At 44.6% G+C, this 19045-nt stretch overlaps 2 protein-coding genes across 6 annotated transcripts in view; one reads left to right on the top strand and one right to left on the bottom strand.

The window, feature by feature from the left end:
* NDC80 (NDC80 kinetochore complex component) overlaps positions 1 to 8268 on the bottom strand; it is a 42021-nt gene extending 33753 nt beyond the window's left edge. Inside the window, exons 1-5 of one of the 3 annotated variants that reach the window (XM_058677021.1) lie at positions 8110 to 8268; positions 6659 to 6768; positions 5483 to 5560; positions 3768 to 3891; positions 3508 to 3680 (exon numbers count right to left, since the gene is read on the bottom strand). In XM_058677021.1, the coding sequence (XP_058533004.1) occupies positions 3508 to 3680; positions 3768 to 3891; positions 5483 to 5560; positions 6659 to 6759 (476 nt within the window). In that variant the 5' untranslated portion in view covers positions 6760 to 6768; positions 8110 to 8268. Of the gene's footprint in view, positions 1 to 3507; positions 3681 to 3767; positions 3892 to 5482; positions 5561 to 6658; positions 6769 to 7600; positions 7759 to 7785; positions 8012 to 8109 lie in introns of those variants that run through there. The other 2 variants (XM_058677020.1, XM_058677022.1) reach the window with 2 other exon arrangements.
* A 58-nt stretch (positions 8269 to 8326) lies between these two features.
* Positions 8327 to 19045, top strand: part of METTL4 (methyltransferase 4, N6-adenosine) — a 30925-nt gene continuing 20206 nt past the window's right edge. Inside the window, exons 1-5 of one of the 3 annotated variants that reach the window (XM_058677056.1) lie at positions 8327 to 8380; positions 9523 to 9892; positions 12453 to 12512; positions 14520 to 14889; positions 17740 to 17809. In XM_058677056.1, the coding sequence (XP_058533039.1) occupies positions 9530 to 9892; positions 12453 to 12512; positions 14520 to 14889; positions 17740 to 17809 (863 nt within the window). In that variant the 5' untranslated portion in view covers positions 8327 to 8380; positions 9523 to 9529. Of the gene's footprint in view, positions 8381 to 9045; positions 9893 to 12452; positions 12513 to 14519; positions 14894 to 17739; positions 17810 to 19045 lie in introns of those variants that run through there. The other 2 variants (XM_012931501.3, XM_058677055.1) reach the window with 2 other exon arrangements.

Here is a 19045-nt window from a genome sequence, read left to right as displayed (position 1 = left end):
TTCCTTTTAAAAATATAAGGGTAGGGGGCCTGGAACGGTAGCCTTGTGGCTAAAGTCCTTGCTTTGCATGCTCAGGGATCCCATATGGGTACTTGCATCTTTTTTATATATATATATATATCTTTTTGACAATCTTTACATAGTTAATTAGGGTAAAAAGGTTTAAAGGCTATACGAAAGTGGGCAAGACTATTATTATTATTTTCATTGTGTTTCTTTCATGTATCTGAGGAAAAGGGGGATATTGAGGGAGAAGCTCCACCCAGTTTCCCACCCACCCCAGGTCCCTGATGTGGGGAATGCTCCGAGGGTCTTGCTCAAGCGGTTTTGATAGTTCACCAGTTATGAATCGCTGCCAATCTTGCAACTCCAAGCACGATGAAGTCGTTGAAGAATCCACTGATTGACATAGTCCACTGTAGAGTCTCTGTCTGCCCAGTATTTTGCTGCCAACATATAGCTAAGGTGGGTGATTGACTTGTTCTGTCTTCTTTCTTTTCTCGGTTAGGGTTCTGAGTCCGCCATTTCAATTGGGGAGATCCCCAAAGAAACTTTGTCTGAGGTGTTCCCAGACCAGATTCTTGTATGTTCTAGCAAGCCCAGGGCTTGACACAGCCCATTGCCCTGATCAGGTGGTGGTTGCGATCGCTGAGTTGGTTCTGGTTTCAGCCCTGAGTTGCACTGGAATCAATGGGTGTTGCAGTCCAGCCTGGTTCTGCCCAGCACGTACTTGGCCCTCACATAAACCAGTGGGAGCTGCAGCCTAGTTGGAACGACCTGCAAGAACCCCCACCAGGCCCGCCCCCTACCCTGGTTTGCCAGTCTGTGCAGCAGACTAATCCAGTCTGTCCCACATCCCATTCAGCTCTCGTACATGTCAATGGGTATTGAAGCTTAGTTCCATCTAACCAACTCAACTATCCAGCCCTCACGGATGTTGTTCAGTGCCTCTCTGTCCAGCCACCCCAGCCCCTGTCCTAGTTTTCATGCCCTCCCGTGGAAGTGGTAACCCAAGAGGGAGGAGCCCTCTATTTCCCTCCCGGGTCTCTCTCAGTCCGGGATTTTGCACCCTTTGAGTGGTTCTGTGGTTTGACTTGAGAGAATTAGCCCCCAGTGCCAGCTTCTGCCATCTGATGCTGTGGCTAAGCCCAAACAACCCTCACCCACTCTAATTTTGTTTGCACTAGTAGGAATAATCAGCCCAGCCTGGCTTTTCCCTGATCTAGTCTACATGAGGCCCACAGGTGTTATAGCCCTGCTTAGTCTGTTCTGTCCCCCATCCCAGCTCATGCTCTCCAGTGGGAGTAGCTGTCCAACAAGGAAACCACTCCTTATTTCCTCTGCCGGCTCTGCCCCCTCCCTTCCTGGTTCTCATGTGTGCTGGTTGGTCACTGCAAACCTGGCTCGACCCACACTCTGTTCTGATGCTTGGATTTGCCAGTGGATGACATAAACTGATTCAGTCTGGTCTGCCCCCGACCCATGCCAAATGTATGCCAGTGGGAAACTTTCCATGGCCTATTCTGGGCTGTTTCCTTTCATGCCTCTTGCGCTTACCTGCAGGGTCTGTGTCCTGCCAGAGGAGTTGCCCAGGCTCCTCCATCAGAACCTCTCCCAATGCCAGATTTTGCGCATACCAGGGGGTCGATGGGCCAGCCCTACTCAGTTCATCTCCTGTCCTAGCAGAACAGTGGCTTTTCCTGACTGGCCCTCAATCCAAACTGGTTCTTGCTGGATGTTTCAGCCAAGCCATGACTCGTCCATACCCACATACAGCTCACACATAGTTCAGTAGGGGTTGAGACCTAGCCTAGTCAGTCCCACATCTACCCTGGTTCTCCAGGACACCAGACGGTGTTGGGGTCTGGCCTGGATTGGTGCATCTAGTCCCAGTCCACACTAGTGCCAATGGAGACTACAAACTGTTTCCTAGTTAGAACGCAGCCCCTTTCCAGCCCACGTGCCCCTTGGTGGGAACCTCAACCCAGTTAGGGTGTCCCCTTAGCTCCCCAACCAGGTCTGTTCCCGGCTGTAGATCACACGCCTGCCAGTGGTTGCTCTGACTCAGCTTGGCTCAGCGCTTCACCTGTCACGGCCTCTGCCTTAGACACTGTGGCTTAGCGTCCCTGGCTCACACAGACCAGTAGGTGCAAGAGCCAAGCTCAGCATGACCTGTGCTCCATCCTGGTTTCTAGTTTCGCTTGTAAGCTAAGGTTTGCTCAGTACTGCCCAGTACATCCTGTTCCATTACCAATTCACACATTAGCCAGCTGTTGGAGCTACTTTGCCCAGCTTGTCCAAACCCCAGGTCTGGACCACGTTTACCAGCAGGAGCTATGACTCTCCTGCAGAGTTTCCCAAGTTCCTGCACTTGATCCCCTCTCAGACCCAGTTCTCATACATGCCAAAGGGTTTTAGGCCAGTGCCCGGCACAGTCTGGCCTTCCATTTGGCCTTGTATGAGCTGGTGAACGTTGCAGCCCGGCCCACCCCACACCCTATTCAGGATGCACATTCGGGTGCTGCTGCCTTGACCATTCTAGACTGTTGAGGGTTCTTTAACCTGTGATTGATGTCAAGCTCCTTGATCACACCTAGCTTAGTCCATCACCACCCCAACTCTTCAGCTAACCAGTGGGGCTAGTATTTCCACAGGATGTGGCCCACACATCCCCCACAGAATCTACCCCCGGATATGGTTCTCGAGTGCTAGTTAATGTCATGCAGTTTTTGGATTCTCTTCTGTAGATTATGTTGTACATGGATTCCTGAAGTTGCAGTCCTTGATTTACAACCAGTATGCTGAACTTCTCTCCCCCAGAATCTTCTATACCACTAAATTACAATGTCTCCCCAGCTAGCCACACATGTATGCAACTCCTCTCCAAATCTGTTTCCCACCCCATCTTCACTTTTCATAGTCCTTTTCAATTTCATCTCACTCCACTTCACCAGAACTGAACCTGGTGTTTTTGCTTTTATAAAATTGATGGTATCTGATCTGTCCCTCCCCATTACCTCAGCAGCCCAGGGCCTAGTAGAAACGGTAGATCTTAACTACTACTGAGGTTTGAATGATTGTCCTCTAGAAGTCATGTTCTCAAAATTCAATCCCCAGAGCCATACGCTAATATTTGGAGAGAGGAGCTTTGGGTGGTGACTGTTCAGGAGGGCTCTGTCCTCAGGAATGCTATAAGCTCATTCATGGACTCATGGGTTACCAAGGGAATGGCTTTTCGTTCTCTGACATACTGTGCTGTCTTTCCATGGGACAGCCTCCATCAGGTCATGAACCGGTAGGGAGGCTTTCAGCAAATGCTGAGCAGATGAGATTCTCAGGCTCCAGAGCTGTAAGCTGATCAATCTTTATTCCTTACAATTACCTGGTCTCAGCTATGTTGTCGCAGTTACAGAAAACAGACTGACATATCCATTTTTTTTTTGCATGTGCTTCTTTAAATTATTTTATATATTCTTCCTATACTTATGAGAAATACAGCATACATACCCAAGCTCTTTAAAGATTCTTGGAACTTCTTCTTCAAATTTCGTGTCAGGGAGTTCATAGGAAGGGCACAGGAAGCCATAAAGAAAAGCAAAGATCTTCAGGAAGTCTTTAACGGATGGAGCTTGTAGTGATTTCACGGATACACTGTATGCATAGCCATTTTCTGTAAGAAACTAAAATAATACTTATTAAAGCCAAACATTTTGTAACTGAAAAATCACTGGAAAATATCTATTGGAACAGCTCAACTTATAAATTACCTCACAGAGTTGTCGAATACAACCCTGAATGAAGGCTTTGTCATTAAGTGGTCTTGGGTCTTTGATTTTTTCAGAACTGGAAAATATACCAAACTGACTATTCCGGGATCCATGTCCACTAGTTCTGGAAAAAATATATTTTTAAAAAGTTAGTCAAAACGATTTCCTTTTGTGGTTAACTGTAAGTTTCAAGTCAATCATGTGTATGTCTGTGTATAAATTTTAAAAGATTTATTAATTTGAAAGGCAGAGAGCGAGAGAGAGATCTTCCATTTGTTGGTTCACTTTCCAAGTGCCTACAACAGCCAGGGATAGAAGCTGAAGCTAGGGAGCAGGGATTCCACCATGTCTTCAGTGTGGGTGGCTGGAGTCTCAGTCCTTGGGTCCTTACCTCCTGGCTCCCAGGAGCAATAGAAGGAAGCTGGATTGGAAGTGCAACATAGCTGACACATGAATCAATCACTCCAACACAGTTTGTACATGTGTCCCAAAAAGGGCCTGAGCCTTGTGGCAAAATGTCTGTTCTTTCTGCATCTGAGAAGCAGGAAAGACAGACAGTTCCCATCTGCTGCTTCACTCTTCCAGAGCTGGCAATGGCTGGAGGTGCCCAGACTGAAGATGGGAAGTAGGAAATTTAATCCAGGTCTTCCATATGGTTTGAGTTAGCATTTCTACGTCCCAGGGTCTGCAGCAGCAGGACGGTGGGGGAGTCAGGAGCCAGAACTGGGAATCCAGCATAGGCCCTTATGAAGTAGTACATAATGGTCTAACTGGCACCTTAAGCACCAGGCTAAATGCCGGTCCTGGAACTGATGTGATGTGATTTATTTATCTGTTTAAAAATCTAGTTATTTATATCAAAGGCAGAGTCAGAAAGAGAGAGAGAAAGGGAAGGAGAGAGAAAAACAGCAAATGATCAGTCATCTGCTGCTTCACTTATCAACATGATGGCCAGAGCTCTGCCTAGCTGAAGCCAAGAGCTTCTTTGGGGTCTTCCATGTGTATGCAGGGCCCAAGCACTTGGGCTATCCTCCACTACTTTCCTAGGCACATTAGCAAGGAGCTGTATGGGAAGTGATACAGTCAAGGCTTGAAACGGCACCCATGAAATTCCAGCAGTGCCAGTGGGGACTTTATCTGCAACGCTAGAGTCATGGCCCCCTGACGTTAGATTTTAACATCAGTACCAGATACTAAAGGTTAGTTATTTATTGACTGAAAGCTGATTTTTTCATTTAAATTTAGAGTTCTAATATGATGAATTTTGAGATACGGCTCACAAAACAAATGCTCTTTCAGGATCTGCTGTTTAGCTTAGCGGTTAAGATGTCTGTATCCCGTTTGTGTACTGGGTTTAACGCCTAAGTAGCTCCTGGCTCCAGCTTCTTTGCTATACCCTAGGCCTCAGCAGGCAGTGATGGCTCAGGTCACTGCTTCCCCCACACTACCTGGCAGACCACGTCTGAGTTCCCAGCTGCTAGCTCAGCTCAGCATAGCTTCTGGCTGTTGAGGGCCTCTGGGGAGTGAACCAAACACACTAGTTGGTGCTATCCTCAAGCGATACATTCTGAAACTTCAACCTTTTAAAGCCGACAAAAGTAGACTGTCACTTCTCTTGGAAGGAACCATGTCATCTATTTTATTTTTTTTTTCTCTGAGGGTATCAAATGCATGTTTAGGGGAATCCTTTTAGTAGAATTAATTTAAAAAATTACCTTTTACCAAACACAGAAACTTTTCTTTCAGATGTGGGTTTGTTTACACTCAGCTTTCCAAAGTTTGGTCTTTCCTTGCTTTAAGAAAAAACAGAAAACAAGTCTTAAATATGTATATAGAAAGCAACAGTTCTCAAGAAATTTTTGGAAATATATTTTGGAACTAACACTTTTTCCCCATTTCCTATAAAAAAAAATTACTCAAAATCCTAAAAACTTTTAGCAGTAACAATATCTGATATACATGAAATGGCTTAAAAGATAGTGGAAGATATAATGCTAAAAATGAAGATATATACATTTTCATTATTTTAACATTAATGATTTAATTTTTAGAGTTTATATTAAAATACATTTAGGAAAATAAGGAAAAACAAAAATGTAGACAGACAGTCCAGTTATAGGATAATGTCTACATTTAAAGATTTTTCTTCCAAAGCTTGCTCTTCATTAGAATATAGTTGCACGTAATACTCATTATCTAAATTGCAGACAAAAAAAAATCACATTAATAAGCTTTTTAAATACAATTTAAGGCATAACATCTTTTGGTTTAAGTAATGTACAGTAGTACAAAAAATTCTGTTTGAATTATTCAGAAAAAAAACTACTTAAAATTTCTAAAAGTAGCAGAGGCTCATGCCAGATAGCCTAAACAATTTAAGATTAGCACACAACTTTCCCTTCAATGTTAGAGGACTTAAATGTTTTCAAATAACCTTGTGTTAACTGAAAGAAATTCCATCACTGGGGAAAACCACGTGTCTGTGAGCAGGTTCTCTGGGAACCTTTGCCCAGGGAATCCTAAGGAAGCAGTCAAGGGAAGCAGGGCTCTTAGGTTCGGCTACATTCTAGCCTGGCATCCAGGTTAACGGTTTTACCAAACCAGTTAGAAACAACTTAGTAAAGTGAGTTACAGCACAAAGCCTGTTCAAACATGAGGCTCCAGGACAAAGGAGAGAAAGAATGCTAAAAGGGAATCACCAGTCCTCTCAGGCAGCGCTCGGGAAAGCACTGGCTCTGGGGATTTAACAAACAAATCACATGACACAGGACACTTAGCTATGCCCACTTTGCGGTTTCACCCCCGGTTAGGCCCGCTGGGAACACAGCACTCGCGCCTTTGATGAACCACTGTGACCGCATCTGCACAGCTGGCAGCACTTCGCTACTTACGTTTGAGGCGTGTGCAGGCTCTGTTTGTTGAGGTCCAGGGATCGCAGCTCCTGTATGGACAGGCGGCCAGCACCTCCAGTGGACATGGAACTGCGCTTCATGCCTAGGCCCTGCAGGCGCGGAGCCCGTATTAGAGACACTTTCCCATTGCAGGTGACACATCAAGGCACAGCTATTACCTTCGTCCTGACAGAAAGGCAGCTACATCTCATGGTTTCAGCAGGATGATACTCTTCCCGAGTCATGCTATTGGTTCATGTACCTAAAGTCCTTTCACAGGGGGCATTAACTTCATTTACATCTTTGAGAGGCAGAGAGAGCCAGAGAGGGCTTTTCCAGCATCTGTTTCATGTTCAATGCTCATGCATGGGCTGGGCCAGACTGAAGCCGGGAACTTGGAACTCAACCAGCGGTGCTAAGTAGTTGAGCCATCACGTGCCCCCTCCGCAGGTGCACAGGTGCAGCAGACTGCCACTGGGGCTGCCACCTGAACCCACACTCCGATACAGGATGTGGCTGGTCCAAGGTGTCCTATAGATACAAACATCTACTAGCTGCCCACCCCGTAGAAGGGATTATGTTAGACGCCTAGGAGCTACAAAGATGAAAGTCAGATTCCAGACTTCCCAAGGGGACCCCCGGGGACAAAAGTCCTGATTATTAACCCTATTGCAGGTCCCTATTTCAATGAGAAGTCAGTGTGTCCTCACACCATGAAATATTTCTTTTGTGTGTGTGTGTGTGCTTCCAAGGAAAGAACTATTTTGTTTTCTTTTGAAAATTCAATTTCTCCTGTTCATATTGAACCCAATTTCCTCCTAGATCATATTCAGTTACTGTTCATTGAAATGGTCTAGAGGCTGATTGCAACTTAAACACATGGTCATCTCACTGCCTTCACACCCACTGAACAGGCTGTCTGCCCGGATTTTCGGAACTGACCAGCCTTTGGTTCCCGTGTCCTCTGCCGAGCTGGGCAGCGCCCCCAAGCCCACCCTGGCTCCTGCAGGGCGGACAGCCGCTGTGGCTACCCCTCTGCTTCTCCGGGCACTCTTGTGGATGTAGACCGCCTATTTCTTCTCCTTAAAACGCACGCTTGTCCCTCTAGTCAGCTCTCTGCCTCTGACCTCCATGTCCGTGTCTCCATCTCGGTGCACCGCGGCAAACGGACTTCCAGGCTAAGCTCTCCAGACGTAACCCTGCCCAGGCCACTGGTTCTCCCCGCCAGCGCCCAAACGCGGACCCTCGCCGGGTTTTTCCCTTCCCCTTCCCCGGCCTCTCGTCCCTCCCTCAGGCTGCTCTGGGCAGCCCCATCTCCTGCACAAACCCGTCGGACCCGGGCTCCACCGGCTCCTCTCCCTTCCGTAAACGCGACCCCGCGCGCCGCCCCTTCGCTTCCTCCCACCACAGTCCTCCGGCAGCACCACAATTAGCCCGAGTTTCTTAGCTACCTGTCCTCCAGGTTCCTGACTGGACTCAGGGGCCGAGTCTCTGCAAGTCGCAGCGCAGGAGAACACCCGCCAACACAAGCGTTTCCTCCGCCCGCCCGAGCGGTTTGAATTTTAAAATCTCCGCCGGAGCTGACGACAGCGCGCACGACGTGCTTGTGCTTGCGCATGCGCCCGCTCCCGGGCCCCGCCCCTTGTGTCGGGGAGGGCAAGGTGGCCGCCGCCTGCCGCCTGTCTCCTGCCGCCTCGCGGACTTCCTGGCGTCGGGGGCGGTGTAAGTGTTGTTCGCCCGGTGCGTCCGGACGGACCCCGGAGTTAGCTCGCAAGGGCCCAAGGCTCGGCGTCGCCGGGAAGCGCGCTTCCGTACAAGCGCATGGCGGCGCCCTGTTGAGTCGCCGTGTGGAAGGGTGCTGCTGGGCGTCTGGGCGGGCGGCCTGGCGTGTTCTGACTGGGCGCGCGGCTGCTGAAGGCGGACGTGGCCGCGGGCAGGACGCCGGGGTCAGGATAGGATCGCACGGAGTACCGTGGATGACAGGGTGGGGACTCTCCTACATCGGAACCCCGAGACCTGGGTTGTCCCAATCGTGGAGAGTGGTGGGCGTGGAAGAGTTCTTGTCACAGTTCTGCCGTGGAGTTATAATGTCGGGCAAATCACCTTTGTGCTCGGTGTTGGAGTTTTCCCATCTGGGTTTCTGTGCCACTAGCTCTTCCTCCCCGCCTCAGCCCCGACCTGGTGAACGTGAGGAGTTGGGGACGCGCATCCTCAGCAGTAGCAGTAATTGTTTAGCCTTGAGCTGAGCACTGTATTGGATGTGCAATAATATCTCATTTGATTCTTTAAACGGAAGGACCATTAAAAAAAAAGACAACTGTGAGGCTCAATGAAATCATGATCATACTCCTAATACAGGGAGTTAAAAATTGGATTCCAAATGCTACAGTTACTGTGCTGTGAATCACTTATTTCTTGTTCTGTCCCCTAGTTAGTTCAACAGTATAGTAGCTTTAGAAAGCTGTCTCCAGCACTCCAAGCCATCTTTTGAAAAGTGTGTGTGTCTACCTTTCACATAAAGTGAAACAAAATAAATAATAAAAATGATCACCCCTATTGGGTCGCCCTGTATTGGAGTGCCTGATTCCAGCACCTGCTACTCTGCGCCCTGCCCAGGTGTCCTGCCCAGGTGTCACTTGGCAGCAGCTGGTGGTAGGTCAGGCAGCCACGTGGGACACCTGGATTGGCTTCCAGTTCTTGGCTTCGACTAGCCTGACCTTTGGGGAGTGAACCAGCGGTTGAAAGATGTCTGTCCTTGTCTGTCTGCCTTTAAAATGAAAGTGAATTTCATGTCGTCTTTCCCTGTGTGTGCTGGAAAGTTGGGTTTTTCTTCTAACTCGGCGTTTGTTTTCCTTTTTTTCAAGGAAGGAGATGGCAGTGGTGCACCAGTTGTCATCTGGGTGGTTGCTGGATCATCTTTCTTTCCTTACCAAGATAAACTATCAGGTTGGCCAGCCCCCCGGGCCTTGGTGCAGTGAGGACGAGCCCCCTGCCGTCGCCCTGGACTCAATCCCTGCAGAGTCACCATCTTCCTTTGCTGACTCCTCCAAGCCGCTGCCTGTTGGTGGAGGAAGTTGTCAAACGTTCACACAAAAATACACTTTCCGAGCTGAACTGTTTAAGATCACCAAGCCTTATATAGCTCCGGCTGCTCACCAGGAGTACCAGCAAAGCAATGGGAAGCATGATCTCGAAGAAGACAAAAAGGAAAACTCCGTCTCTATTATTGGGAAGGTAGAAAGTTTTAAGACTCTTGGTTTTTTTTTTTTTTCCTTCCTACAGAAGAAAGTAAATGTAACGTCCTGGTATCACAAATATCTTGTGATTTATTCAGCATAAAGAAAAACCAAGAAAGCGTTAAGAAATCGTTGGCATAACTAGAGTAATTTTTAACTGTTTCCTAACAGTCTGTGAAATTTAACGGGCCAAGTTGTTTATTTCACAAGTTGTTTATTTATTGGTAAAGTTGGATTGAAATTGAATGTTTGTGAGTTGAAAGCAACCAAACAAGCAACCGAAAGCTCTACATGCTTAGGCATTTATGTGAATCGAATGTTTTTATAGTTTTTTTTTTGCTGAAAGACATTTTTTTTTGTGTTTCTTTTCTGCAAATTTCCAAATCATGAGTTTTGGGAGATGTTTAGAGATTGAACTGTTGTGGAATAAGCTTCATATAACAGAAGTTTGGAAGAAAAATGGTAATTTTGAAGTTTCTAGTGTGAAAGTTTAGAAAGCCGTAGAGTACACTCGTTTGTCATTTTCAGCAATGCATCCTTGCCTGATTCCATCCAAGTGTGCACATCCTAGACCTATGGCAGTGTCTCCAGGCGATGTGGTCTTGTAGCACTGTGCTGTATGGTAGGTCTGCTGGTGGTACAATCAAATGATTGTATAATCACTCCTAAGTTACTAATTCAGGCAAATAATAGGTATTTGGGCATACTGTTGGATCTTGTAATAAACTTTTGAGAATGCCATAGAGGATTAAATTGTTGTTTATAATTTAATATTTTTTATGTCTTCAAGAGCTCAGAGTTGATTATGTAGTTATTTCAGATGAATTACATCAGAATTGCCTCTGTTAGTGATAAAAATAACATTGATTATTCACTCACGAATGTCCTACCCTTTATATATGTTCGTGCATAAGTGCAGTGAGAGAAAGTGGTTCCTGCTCTCTGCAGTCTTGTTAGAGGAGAAAGATACTAAATGAGAGGGCGTGCTGAGGGTTAGAGTAAGTCAGAGATAGTTTATTACATTGTTTCAGGTTCTTGAAATAAGACTTTAAACATTTTTCTTGTATGTAGTTTTTTTTTTTTTTCTTTAAAAGATGTGTCATTAATTATCTACTATGTTATGTCCAAACAGGGAAATATGTAGGTTTGTTTGAAATCTCAGTGAACTAGCATGTAGGTAGTATATCATTCCTGTTCCTAGTTCGGACAGGTAAATGTTGGGGAAGGACTTTGCAGCCTAGTGAGTATAGACGGTAGGTCCTGATGTTCATTCTCCTGTGTTGGGTGAATTCTTGTTTGAAATGGAAGAATGTAGACTAGCATACGTCATGAATGTTACACTGGTGAATGTTACCCTATTTCTGATGTGCTAAAGCAAGGTGTGTAGTTAGGCCGGTCCTCAGCTCGTTTATTGATTCAGCCAGAGGCTTGTTAAGGTGCCAGAGTTTGGTACCATGTGAGTAGTGGGATGCAAACGAAGCACCAAGTCCCTGCTCCGCGCTGCGTCGTCTTTCCTGGAGCTTTCCATGGGATCGCAGAGAAAAATAGGATTCATAACTCTGGTTTGTACTTAGCCCACCAAGGATGATTAGGGTACCTAGCAGAAGGTCTTTTAATAATAGGGATGGCTAGTTCCTCTGCTCAGATATAAAGGAAGTTGAGCATAATTATATGGAATATAAGCATACCTAAAAAAGTTTCTGGAAAGATATAATTAAAAGATAAATTTGTTGCAAAAATTTACAAGTTCATTTACAGTTTTTTTTAACGTTATATACTTTCTGTGGCCGTTCTGAAGAACCGTACTAAACATGGATCTCAACAATTTTTGCACCAAAATAAGGCCATCTTTTCATTTCATTTTCTCTTTTGAAGTACCTGAGAGGTGTTCATGCCTTATCACAATTTCCTTGTATTCTGTGGATGCTGGTGTTAGATGTTATCACATGAAAAGAGTTTTTATTAATAGCAAATAAAGGCAGGCTAAATTTCTTATTCATATTCTCTTTATTGTATTTCTAGTTTTTTTCTCATTTATTTATTTTTACTTTGGGAACACTTATCACCTTGGTCCATATTCTTTGTATTGATTTTTACTTCAGTTATATAACTAATGTCTCCATTTATTGTTATTGGAAAGTCAGATATACAGAGAGGAGGAGAGACAGAGAGGAAGATCTTCCATCTGATGACTCACTCCCCAAGTGGCTGCAACAGCCAGAGCTGCGACCAGGAGCTTCTTCTGGGTTTCCCACGTGGGTGCAGGATCCCAAGGCTTTGGACCATCCTTGACTGCTTTCCCAGGCCACAGGCAGGGAGCTAGATGGGGAGCAGGGTTGCCAGGATTAGAACCGGTGGCCATATGGGATCCTGGTGTGTGTAAGGTGAGAACTTTAGCCACTAGGCTACTGCTTCAGACCCCAAGTATTATCTCTTAAAGCCTGAGATACATAATGTAAAAATTTATCAGAAAAGAAATATTAATATATTTAAGAAAATCTCAATATTGTGATGGTGTGTAACATAATTTTTTCCTCTGTGGTTTATCTACCCTGTAGAAGCGCAAAAGATGTATTTTCAATCAAGGTGAATTGGATGCTATGGAATACCATACAAAGGTAGGTGTAAAATGTTCTTTGATCATATTGGAAGATTAATGCAAAGTAGTACAAAATGACAACATGAATAAAAATGTTCTTCAAAATCAAGCAGTCATTTTTTGATTGGGTTAGAATTTAATCTTGCTTTGCTTTTATAGTATTGAATAATTTAAACCAACTTTTTATTGCAACTTCATAAATCAATTTAACAAATTTAAATTTATGTTATGTTGACTAAAGTTCTTGGAAGTTACAAAAACCCATTCTCCACTGATAAGAAAAAATTACAGTATGATGGTGGAATGGGGCAGGCATTGTGGTGCAGGGGTGAAGCTTTCTCCTACAATTCCAGTGTCTTAGGTGAGCACTGGTTTGAATCCTGGCTATTCTGCTTGCACTCGGACTCCCTGGTAACAAGCCTGAGGAACAGGTGCCTGCTGGCTTTGGTACCTGAGCTCGTGTCGTTCATGTGAGACACTTGTGTGATGTTCCTGACTTTTGCCAGGCCCAGCTCTAACTGTTGTGGTCATTTGGGGAGTGAACCAATGGGTAGAACGTCTCTTTGTCTCTCTTTCCCTGCAATTTAAATAAAAGGGGAAAAATGGTGGTGGCCAAAGAAAGCATGAGTACTGTGAAAGCTGAGTTTTTCAGTAACTATTTGTTTCAATGGGAAGCTTTGAAGGAACTCAGACGTCCGAACTTGAACTGAATAAGCCTCTTTCCTCTTTGAGCTGTCTCCAGGTATTGTAATTACAATCTGATTAGACCCTCTGATTTCATTTCTTCCGGTCTATATCCAGAAGTGGAATTGCTGGGTCACATAGTATCTTTATGTTATCTTTTTGAGGACATGCTAAGCTGTTTTTCCGTAAGGGCTGTGCCATCTTCGGTACTCACCAGCCACGTGGTGAGGCCCAGTAGCTCTGCCTCTTCACCAACACTTATGTTCTGTTCTTTTTTGGTAATAGTCATCCCAGTGAATGGGGAGTGGTGTCTTCTTGGGTTTTGATTAACATTTGTCTTACAATTAGCGATAGTGGGTATGTTTCTGTGTGCTTGTTGGCCATTTGTATATCTTTGGAGAAAGAATATATTTCCTGTTAAATACTAGTGTTATTTAATTGTTTCATTTTCAGTGATTGTGGTTTTTTCATTCAATAGTTCAAAGGTGTATGCACAGTTTTCTTCATTGTATAAACTTGTTTTTACTATAAGCATTAAGAATATGGACTACTAGATTACCCCCTAAACTCCCTACAGCTGCTGTTACTCATTAACCCCTCCCTTTCAGCATGAAGCAGCTAGAGTGGTTGTCGCCCCATCCCCCCCCCCCAGAGCAGCTGAGGTTCTTTCTTCTGGGGGAGGGAATGTATGAGGTGTCAGAGGGGATAGTAGGCAGCTAGTTTTTCTGGTTCTCAAGTTATTTTTTTTTAATATAAAATCGTATTTTCCCCCATGTCTTAATTTCCCCAGAGCAAGTTTCTCCCAAGGACACCCCTTGCCTTAAAGGCCACAGGGGCAGAATTAATATCTCAGTTCACTATCTAGAAGTGACCCACCTAATCTCCTCTCCAGGCCACTGTCAAGAGTTAGTGCCTGAGTGATGAGGAAGTTAACCAATCCTACCGTTCTGAGGCTGTTTCAGAGTTAGGTGCTGTTGAGAATGAATTCTTTCCTTTGTTTTTGGAGAAATTCCTTTGAGATGGGGTTTAAAAGACACCATATCCGCCATTACCTCGGGTTCTTTTTCTTCCCTCTTACCCAACTGTGGCAGGAGGTCTGGGGTTTTTCCTCAGACACATGAAGCCCCCTTCTGTGGCCATGGCAGGAGCCCTTTTCCCCTAAATATATCCTGCTTTGCAAAGTGGAAAGAAAGACAAAGAATATTGAGTTCAATGTGTTCGAAAGTTAAGTATTTGAATATTTAATAGTCATTTAATGTTCCCAACACAGTTTGAATTTAGTTACTTAAAATTTTTTTTAATGTCAGTGTCTTTTCATTGTACTTAATTTTTTTCCTCATAGATCAGGGAGCTGATTTTGGATGGATCTTTGCAATTAATCCAAGAAGGGCTCAAAAGTGGTTTTCTTACTCCACATTCTGAAAAGCAGGACGCGTGTGGGGAGCCTGTCACGTTACCAGTTGATACCTGCAGCTTGCCAGGATTATGCGCCATGGCAAAGCATTTGCCTCCGCTCCATGAAACTGAACTTCAGACGTTACAATTGATGGAGGATGACTTGTCTGTTACAGACAAGGATTTATTTTCACGACTTATTGAAAACAGCTCTGGATTTACAAAAATGATTACTTTGATGGGACAGAAATACTTGGTGCCGCCAAATAGCAGTTTTCTTTTGTCTGACATTTCTCATATGCAACCACTTCTGAATAGTAAGTATTTATGTTTATTACTACTAAATGTAGTTTTTCTGCAGTCTTAAAAGTTAAGAGGGCCTCTGAATTTATTTATTTATTTATTTTTATTGGAATGTCAGATTTGCAGAGAGGAGAGACAGAGAGAATGATCTTCCATTGTTGGTTCACTTCCCAAGTGGTCACAATGGCTGGAACTGATCCAGTCCAAAGCCAGGATCCAGAAACTTCTTCTGAGTCCCGCACGTGGGTGCAGGGTCCCAAGGCTTTGGGCTGTCCTCCACTGCTTTCTCAGGCCACAAGCAGGAAGCTGGAAGGGAAGTAGAACTGCTGGGATATGAACTGTCTCCCACATGGTGAGGTGTATAAGGCGAGTACTTTAGTCAGTAGGCTATAGTACTGGGCTCAGTTGCTAATCTGTAAAATGGAGATGATAATACCTATGTCTAAGGGTCATTTTTGGTTATGTAAATTATATAATCTGATACAGGCTCTACCTGATTTACATGTTTCAATTTTTCTTTATTTTTTAATTTTTATTTTTAATTTTGATTTTATGGTACAATTCCGTAGAATCTGGGATTCTTCCCCCATGAATTCCCACCCCTCAATTGATTTTCCCCATGTTATTATAATAGTATAGTCCTTCATAAGGAGTTATAATTGCATCAGTCTGTTATTTGTTTTTTATTTATTTATTCATTTATTTTTAAAGATTTACTTATTTTTATTACAAAGTCAGTTATACAGAGAGGAGGAGAGACAGAGAGGAAGATCTTCCATCTGATAATTCACTCCCCAAGTAAGCGCAATGGCCGACCCAAAGCCGGGAACCAGGAACCTCTTCCAGGTCCCCACGCAGGTCTCCAGGGTCCCAATGATTTGGGCCGTCCTCGACTGCTTTCCCAGGCCACAAGCAGGGAGCTGGATGGGAAGTGGAGCTTCCGGGATTAGAACCGGCGCCCATATGGGATCCCGGGGCTTTGAAGGCGAGGACTTTAGCTGCTAGGCCACGCCGCCAGGCCCTGTTTTTTTTTTTAAAGATTTTACTTATATTGGAAAGGCGGATATACAGAGAAGAGAAGAGACAGAGAGGAAGAGCTTCTGTTCAATGGTTCACTCCCCAAGTGAGTGCAACGGCTGGAACTGAGCCAATCCAAAGCCAGGAGCCAGGAGCACTTTCAGGTCTCTCACGTGGGGGCAGGGTCTCAAGGCTTTGGACCGTCCTCAACTGCTTTCCCAGGCCACAAGCAGGGAGCTGTATGGGAAGTAGGGCTGCCAGGATTAGAGCTGGTGCCCATATGGGATCCTGGTGTGTGTAAGGCAAGGACTTTAGCCACTAGGCTATTGCATCGGGCCCATCAGTCTGTTATTGAAGTGTGCCCTGACATTGCTGGTACAGACAATGTCAGACAGTGCAGCATCCCATTTTGTAGACATGTCCAACAGCTTCATTGGGAGTCCTTCCTGGATTTGGAAGTAGGGATGCATGTTGCAGTGTATCCCCACATCTGGACATGGTAGTCTCTATTGCTCCATCACTATACATTCCGTTAAATGAGAAGCCACAAAACAAAGGTCAACAACAGATATGACGTTAAAACAAAATCAAAAAGAGGAAAAAGATGCAGCACCATAGAGTCAAAACAAAACAAAACAAAAAAAGTGCCACTAAATAACCAACGTATGGGTGACAAAAATAAAACACAAAAGCCTTTTGGATAAAATGATGCCACTGTGTGATCCATGAGCCAGGGGTGAATTCAGCAAGAGAAAAGAAAGTATTTGGAAGAAATGAAATGAATCAAAAACATCAGAACACATGTGATGCAGCCAAAAAATAACCCAGTATGGAATGGGTTGTTGAAGTTATAATTTGCATGATGGTTTCCTTGTATTAGAACATATAATATTTGTAATTTTGGGATTGGCTTATTTCACTGAGCATAATGGTCTGTAGTTGGGACCATCTAGCTGCAAATGGTATAATTTCATTCTTTAATGGCTGAGTAATAGTCCATGGAGTAGATATACCACAGTTTCTTTAACCACTCCTCTTTGGACGTGCACCTGGATTGTTTCCATGTCTTTGCTGTTGTAGATTGTGCTGCTGTAAATATAGGATCACAGATCCCCTTCTCATACACAGTTTTCATTTCCTTTTGGTATATGCCTAGGAGTGGGATAGCTGGCTCATATGGCAGGTTTACTTGCAATTCTCTAAGCATACTGATTTCCATAGCTATTATATTACTAGTTATAGCTTTATCATATTTTCAAGCAAGTAGTGGACATTAGTTTTTTCCTTTTTAAAGCGACTTTAGGTTGCAGCATTATTGACACACAAAGTAGAGTTCCTGTTTACATCCTGTTCCCACCCACTCATCAGCCTCACCACATGTTGCCTTCTGAACCAGAAAGATACATTTTTACTCTCTATGAACTGAACACTAGACACATCATTACCCAAAATATATTTTATATGGAAAAGTTTTTTTTTTGTTAGATATGTTTATTTGAAAGTGTGAGAAAGAGGGAGAGACAGGGAGAGATGGAGAGAAAAAATAAAAAAGAGAGAGACCCATCTTTTGTTCATTGGCTTATTCCCCAAATGACCAAGACTGGGCCAGGGTGAAGCTGGGAATCAGGAGCTCTGTCCTGGTCTTCCATGTGTGGCCATTTTCTGATGCCTTCCCAGGCACATTAGCAGGAAACTGATTCAGAAATGGAGGAGCTAGGATTCTGATATAGGGTGCTGCGTGGCAAACAGTGGTTTGAGGTGTTATACCACAATACTGGCTGTATGTTTTTAATTTTTAAGGAGATCATTTACAGAGAATGTTTTCTGAATTGTTTCTTTGTTTTCAGGTAGGAAAAGATTTGATGTGATTGTTATAGATCCACCATGGAAAAACAAATCAGTTAAAAGAAGTCACAGGTAAGTGGAATGAGTTCTCTAATAGACAAAACTTTTTTAAAAACTATGGTCTTTTTCTGTATGTTCTAATTAAAAGCATTGTAAGCATTACTTTATAATAGTAGTTATTTGAAACTACTCAGGGACCAGAGTGATGGCTAAATTGGTTAATCCTCCCCTTAAAAGTACAGGACTCCCATGGGGTGCCAGTTCGTATCCTGGCTTCTCCACTTCCCATAGAATTTCCTGCTGTGGCCTGGGAAAGCAGCAGAGGATGACCCAAAATCTTGGGACTCTGTACCTGCGTTAGAGACCAGGAAGACGCTCCCAGCTCCCAGCTTTACCGTCCTCCACTACTTTACCAGGCTACAAGCAGGGAGCTGGATGGGAAGCAGGGCAGGCCCCCAGCCATAGCTTTCGTGTGGATTGGTGTGTGGCAGTCAGTGATGCTCCACACTGACAGCTTATCTCAGGATTCCCATGTGGGCTGGTGAATCAGTCTGGCCCAAGTAGATCTTATAGACTCTCTCCTCCAAACCACCAGGTCTCAGTCCCCATGCTTGCCAGAAAGTTCCGGGACCCCGTTGCTTGGAATCACCCAGGATTCATCCCTCACCTGTACTCGCACTGGGCTTATCCATGGATGTCCCTAGGCAGCAATTACATACCCAAGTCCTCCATAGCTCGCTGCCAGGTGGCCAGCAGGCAGAGTCTGGCACCCTTATGGGCGCACTGGACACCCAAAGCCTAGGACTTGGTCACCAAGATGATAGTGGCAGGGTGCAGCCCAGGCCTTAATCCAGTTCCCAAGCTTCCCTCATGGTGTACTTACCCTGAGGGAAGTGGTCTCTCAGGCCTGGAATCGCCTAGGACTCGGTCACCACTTGGCAGCAGTGACCATGACCTGAGTCCCCAGCATTGGGTCTGGCTTGGCTGGGCACCCCCTGCAGCAGCCAGTTGTAGGAAGCTCCCTTTGCCCCAGTCCCACGGCCTAACCCATCACTGAGTTTTGATATGAGCATTTTTTGGAATGCCTCTTGGTCATTTGTATGTTTGAAGAAATGCTTGCCTTGAACTGTTGCCCATTTTAATATTGGATTAGTTAGCTTTTTGCTAATGAGTTGTTTGAGTTCCTTATGTAGTGGGGATGTTAACCCCGTCGGCTGTACAGCTTGCAGACACCTTCTCCCTTTCACTTGTATCGATTGTTTCCTTTACGTGCAGCAAATCTTAGTTTGATGAAATCCTAATGACCTA

The sequence above is a fragment of the Ochotona princeps genome, chromosome 18 (genome assembly GCF_030435755.1).
Source record: "Ochotona princeps isolate mOchPri1 chromosome 18, mOchPri1.hap1, whole genome shotgun sequence".
NCBI lineage: Eukaryota > Metazoa > Chordata > Mammalia > Lagomorpha > Ochotonidae > Ochotona > Ochotona princeps.
This window is presented reverse-complemented; position numbering and strand designations above follow the sequence as displayed.